Source organism: Macrobrachium rosenbergii, chromosome 51 (assembly GCF_040412425.1).
Source record: "Macrobrachium rosenbergii isolate ZJJX-2024 chromosome 51, ASM4041242v1, whole genome shotgun sequence".
Classification (NCBI taxonomy): domain Eukaryota; kingdom Metazoa; phylum Arthropoda; class Malacostraca; order Decapoda; family Palaemonidae; genus Macrobrachium; species Macrobrachium rosenbergii.
Window position 1 is genome coordinate 22,932,122 of NC_089791.1, and position 6,300 is coordinate 22,938,421.

General features: G+C 37.2%; 1 protein-coding gene across 1 annotated transcript; it reads right to left on the bottom strand.

Annotated features, from left to right (window-relative positions):
- Positions 1–4,137: 4,137 nt before the first annotated feature.
- Positions 4,138–5,043, bottom strand: LOC136833206 (uncharacterized). Its single transcript, XM_067095070.1, has 2 exons — positions 4,978–5,043; positions 4,138–4,841 (listed from the first exon to the last, which is right to left on the bottom strand). Exons 1-2 carry the CDS (start codon positions 5,006–5,008, stop codon positions 4,324–4,326), a joined length of 549 nt encoding a protein of 182 aa, XP_066951171.1. The 5' UTR covers positions 5,009–5,043; the 3' UTR covers positions 4,138–4,323.
- Between the last annotated feature and the right edge of the window lie 1,257 nt (positions 5,044–6,300).

Here is a 6,300-nt window from a genome sequence, read left to right on the forward strand (position 1 = left end):
ACGACTGATGCTACTCATGGGTGATCTAGCTGTGGTTTTATACTCGCTCCTGCCCAAAGCCTGTCAGGTTGCTCTGGGTGCCATGAAATCTCCATTTCCTCCCCATGACTGACCTTTCCATGAGAAATGTGGCTGTGCATAATGATTATTGCCTCATCCCAATCCAGTTATGATTGCAGAGGAGTGTTACTTTTACAGGAGATTGTAGCCAAATAACAATGGTGAAAAATAGGATGTCAGGTACAATTAGCGTCAGGTTTGCGATGTGTCGCGTTAGTGACAAACAAGGATGTTCACTTTTAGTGTGATTCAAAAAGATTTTATAAATCTTTAATAAAGTGTATTTTCTCTTTTACAAAGATTTGTGTATTTTAAGAGAAGTGTTTGGCTTTTTATTTTTAGATTTAATTTGATGTAGTCAACTAATCATTCAGATATGATCCATTAAGATCTTTCTTAATTTTCATCAAATTGTTCATGTATATTATACATACACATATATATATACATATAGATCTATATAAATACATAAATATGCAACCTCATTTCAATGTAGTATACTTACCATACTTGTGCTAAGAAAGTTGCGTGAATTTCTGACTCCTGACCACCACACACATATATGTATATATGTATATAAATATAAAGGGTCGGTGATCTAGCTGTGGTCTTTAGGCGTTACCCACTGGGCGCTACAAGTCTAAAAAAGCCTGTCATATATAAAGGAATTACCTGGGCAAGCTGGTGCTTGCATGAAATTTCCCGCAACTTCCCCATCAGCAATGACCCAATGGACAACATGATTCGAATTATCCCTTCTGAGTGAATAAGAGAAATCATCAACACACAATCACTGTGGAACAGAAATAAATGATTCGGGATTGCTCAGGTGGAAAGCATTCCAATCCAGTTCGGAATGATTGCACTGCACAGGAAGGGGCAAGCTAACTGTTACAGTTTTCCCCAACTTTTACAGGAGATTGAGTGAATAAATCGGAAATCATCAACACACAATCACGTGTGGAACGAAATAAATTTCTGAACGTAGGATGTCAGGTACAATTAGGGCGTCAGAGAGCAACTGCACCCAGGAATTACCTGGGACCATTTGTCGCGTTTTTAGACCCAATGGACAACATTTCAATTATCCCTTCTGGTGATGAAATTCAACACACAATCACGTTTAAAGTTGTGTTTCAAAAGATTTTAAATCTTTAATAAAGTGTAGGTTTTTTTCTTGTATTGTGGGTAAAGCCCTTGCTTTATGAGGACTATGTGTATTTTAAGAGAAGTGAAATTTGGTTGTATTTTGAGATTTATCTTATTTGATGACGGTCCAACTGAGTCTTGGGGAAAATCATTCAGATATGATCCAGTTGTTCAGGTTAAGATAAAATGACGCTTTTCTTAATTTTGTTCCAATTTGTGTTGATGATTTGTATCTTATTATACATATGTTGTCCATGATATATATATATATAGTTATATATATGGGTGCATATATAGGTTCCGACTTCTTTTAGATATACATAGATATCCCCGATATATAAATATTTCTATTCCACATGATTGTGTGTTGATGCAATTCACTCAGAGGGATAATTCAATGTTGTCCATTGGGTCATTGCTGAGTCGGGAAGTTGGGGAAAACTACTGGTATGCTAAGAAACTTGCCCAGGTAATTCCTTGGTGCAGTTGCTCTCAGGTTCCGACTTCTTTTAGACTTGTATGGCCCAGTTAAATCACACTTTCCACCTGAGAGACCTGGGTTCGATCACGACGTGAGTCAGAAATTTATTTCTGTTCCACATGATTGTATGTTGATGATTTCGATTTGTATATAAATATATATATATATATATATATATATATATATATATATATATATATATATATATATAAAATATATATATATATTGTATATATATATGTATGTATTTATGTATGTAAATATGGAAATAGCTGGGAATGAATTTAAGAGGAAGAGTTTATGAAAAAATTAGATTATTAGCGTAAGTATATTGTATTGAAATGAGGTAGTTCACGAGTCACCGTTGACATATTGGCCTGCTGATGATCTTTCGATATTCTTTGCTTTCATAAATTGACCCTTTTAGATGACACACAAGAAATGAACCTTGAAGGTCTTTCATTAATATTTAAATTTTTTATATTATACATATGATAATTATAAATGAATTCAAATAATAAGAAACTATCCCAACAATGGATAGCGTAAATTTTAAGTAACCTTCAGAAATATATACATTTAAAGTATAATTTAGGGAGCATTAAAGGAAGTCATTTCGTCAGTTAAGCAGAAACCTGACTAATATATAATCTGTATTTTTTTAGTCCTCATTGACAAAATGCTAGGCCTGTTCTCTATTCTTCAAGTTAGCCGTGCTCTCTGAATTAGATCTTCCAGCAACCCGTTTTTGTCTTCCTCTGCATTCCAGCATGGAACGTTGATGGCTTAATGATCACATGAATGCCATCACTTTTGAAGAAGTACATATTCAGGATGATTTCTGTAACGTCCATCTCATATGAAATGCAGTAGCTGCGGTGCTACTAAATAACAACAGTCATTAGGGCAACTATGGTAACATTCGGCTCATTTTCATGTAATTTTCTTGCTTAACTTATGACATTGTCATGCGTTATTTTGGAGGACAGACCTTGAGGTTATAGTCTGTGACAGTGATTCTCTAACTGGGTGCCACAGACAGTGCCTAGGGGTGCCGCAAGATTGTCATGAATTTTGTCTTGTCTAGATGATCTCAATGGACATTTGTAAGACCAATGTTGTGATGGGAAAATGTAATAAAGAAAGCGATCACATGCCAGCCGCGTTCTTTTCATAAAATTTAGATATGTGAAAAAATTTAAAAGTACTCACAAAAAAATTTTTTTGTGCTCAGACGCTTATAGGGTGATTTGCCAAATGTCTTAATTCGAGTAGAGTTCAATATGAAAAACGGAGGAATATTTTAGTGAAAAGAAAAATCTTTAAAGAAGGGGAAATAAGAAAGCACGATGTAGTTCCAATTCTGTTTGTTTTGAGAGTGAATGTGGCAGACGTGGCAAGTTCGGTGTTGTCCAGTAATGTGAGAGAGAAAAACCTGCTTTGGTTAGCATAATAAAGTCATGTTATCATATGCAGGAATGAAGGAAAAGTACGAGCTCGATTGGGGAGCAGAACTCTGAGCAACTAAAGTTCGTTTTATAGACGCATTAGTAGGATGGGAAGCCAAAGAAGAAATACTGTAAGATTATGAGAGTAGAATTTAAAGACAGAGAGTAGCTAAGGAACATATAAACACGTCAGAGATATTCTATTAATATGAGAAACGTGAGCAGCTAAAGGAAAGAGGGATTTCACAATCATTCATAGAGCGAGTTTAAACCTATCAAGATAGGAGACAAAAGGAAGGCTTGAGCTAAAATCAAGAATTTTTTTCAAACGCAAGGCCCAATTGGTCGTTCATCCTAGTGCCTCTTTCTGGACCAAGGCAAAAGAAATCAAGAAAAAGTAAAGGGAAAGATAAGAGACTACTTTAGATCAGTAGATTATTTCAATAGAAGAAACGTTGGTGCTTTTGCTTTCTTATTATAAGGTAGACTTTTTTTTCCCTAAAGGCTCATTTGTAGTAGGGTTTATTTGTGGCGTAAAGAATAATCGCCACCAGCAGGTGAGGCCTAGATTAGCATATCCATGGGCCATGGATTAATTTCACCATGTAGTATTTGAGAATTTCGCCTACAGTGGTATTAAATATTAATTTTTTTAAAAATTCAGTAGTTTTGAATGTAGTTACTATTAGGTGACTGTTAATTTATAATTTTGTGATATGACTAGACAACTGACGATATCTTGTGCTCCTGGTAACTGCTGAATAGCGATAAAATTATCGTCTAATTACAACTTAAGGCAGAAAGGAATCTGAAATGTCTTGATTTGAGCTATAGCATATGCTGGGGTGCTACCTGAAGAGTCAGTCTAATTGGCAATCAGACTCGGGTGACGTATCGACATGCAGCTGATGCTGATGGAATTTGATTTTACTTGTACAATATTTTATAAAATAATTTTACTTCATAAACGTAAAATCTTTGGTAAATAAAGCTAAAAGATAATAGCATACTTTTATTTAAACAAAATAGACAGTATTCACTTATATAACCTCATCTTGTAAGATGAATCATCACTTTAAGCGAAAAGGGAAACTTTATTCCAGTTATCTGTAGCAGGAAGAGCATTTGTGTAATCGCCTGTTGGAAAAAGAGAACCTTAGGAAGAGGAATCAATAAAGGTTGCCATTAAAGAGGGGCTCCATATGCCCCGGAAGGAGCTGGGGGTGCCCCATAGCCATTGCTGCTCTGCCTTCCGTAAGGATCGTAAGTAACGACCCCGATGAGTTCGTTGACGGAGTAGAAAGACTCGGCGTCAGCGCAGTCGAAGTTGAACCACCAGTCACAGACGAGGTACTGCTGGTTGAAGATGGTGCCGTTGGGGCAGAGGAAGGAATCCTGCTGACGGCGTCCATTGGGTCTGTCCTGGCAGATGTGGAAGACCTGGCAGCCAGCATCACGGGCAGTGTCGGCGTAGTAGCCCTGGACTTTTTGGGCGTCGCAGGAGAAGCCGGTGTCTGGCACAAAGGCCAAGATAGGATAGTCTTCTCCAGGGACTCCACCTCCGGGAATATTTTCAGCCAAAGCAGCAATGGCAGGGTCTATTCCGTATCCGTTTCTAGGTGGTCCGTAGGAATTGCTTGGGGGAGGGGCGTAGCTATTGGTTGGAGGAGGGCGTTTGTCAGCTGACACACAGCTGATGATAACTGGAATGTTTATAATTATATGTTAGTTTCTCAGACTCATCGTGTAGTACCTCCTGTTAATGTTGATATGAAACACATGAAGGCTTATATGCAATGTTGTTATTATTTGTGTATTCCACGAAGGGAAAATACTCACCACAGATGAGAAGGCTTTTCATGGTATGCATGATTGCGAGGCAGCTTGGAAACTGATGCTGAATGCTCCAAGAGAACTGATGCTTGTTGATGCTCAAACCCTTGTATATATAGTCACTGCATCCAAGAGCCTCTCCCCTCTCGCATGCCTGCTGCCATGAGGTCTTTGCTCCTCCCACGAATGACCTTCCATGAGGAATGGAGTGTACATGGTGGTTGCAACATTGTGGTCCAGTTATGATGGCATGGGATCCTGTTACTTTGCAGCTTAATGAAATATGAAGTTCATTTATGCAGGAACGTCAGATGCTTGTATATTACATTAAATGGATTATGACAAAAATGAGTAAAGTTTAATTGAACTCAAGATATTTGCAATTATAGAAATATTACATATATGTGCATATATATGTATATATATATGTATGTGTAATATATATACACACACACACACCTATATATATATATATAAAATTTATATATATACATACACACACATATATATATATATATATATATATATATATATATATATATATATATATATATATATATATATAATGTGTGTGTATACACACACAAGCGCAATGGGGCTTTTTGGTCATAGGTCGTGTTACTCGCTTAGGGGGCCAGGGTTCGATTCCCCAGCGAGGCATACTGAATTAGGACCAGTTTGTTGAGTCTTACTGAGCCTTTGTTAGCCATAGCAGCCAGTTTTTCATTTAACAGGTAAAAGGCTGTTAATGGTCATAGCTGACATTGAGAGAGGACTTGAGGGTAACAACCTCATCCCAAAATACTTGATGAAAATCTGAAACGTTGCACAATCTTGACCCACTACTTGCAGTGTGCGTATGTAAATCTATTTAAATTGATTTAATTGCATACTTCAGTGTTTATTTTACAGAAAACGTCACTTTACAAAAACCCTCGGGGTAGTGCCGTCAGTGCACCTCATGGTGTTCATTGTAGGCATTACTAAAGGTTCTTTGCAGCGTCCCTTCGGCGCCTAGCTGCAACCCCTTTCATTCCTTTTACTGTATCTCTGTTAATTTTTCTCCCATCCTACTATCCACCCTCTCCTAACAATTATGTCACAGTGCAACTGCGAGGTTTTCCTCCTGTTACACCTTTCAGACCTTCTTACTATCAATTTTCCTTTCAGCGCTGAATGACCTCATAGGTCCTAGTGCTTGGCCTTTGGCCTAAATTCTATATTCAATTCAATTCAGTAAGATTTTGCCCAAAGCAAGGTTTCCAATTCAGTTTCAATTTTCAAGGTTTCCTCAGTTCAACTGTACAAAAGGATTTTACAAAAAGGTTT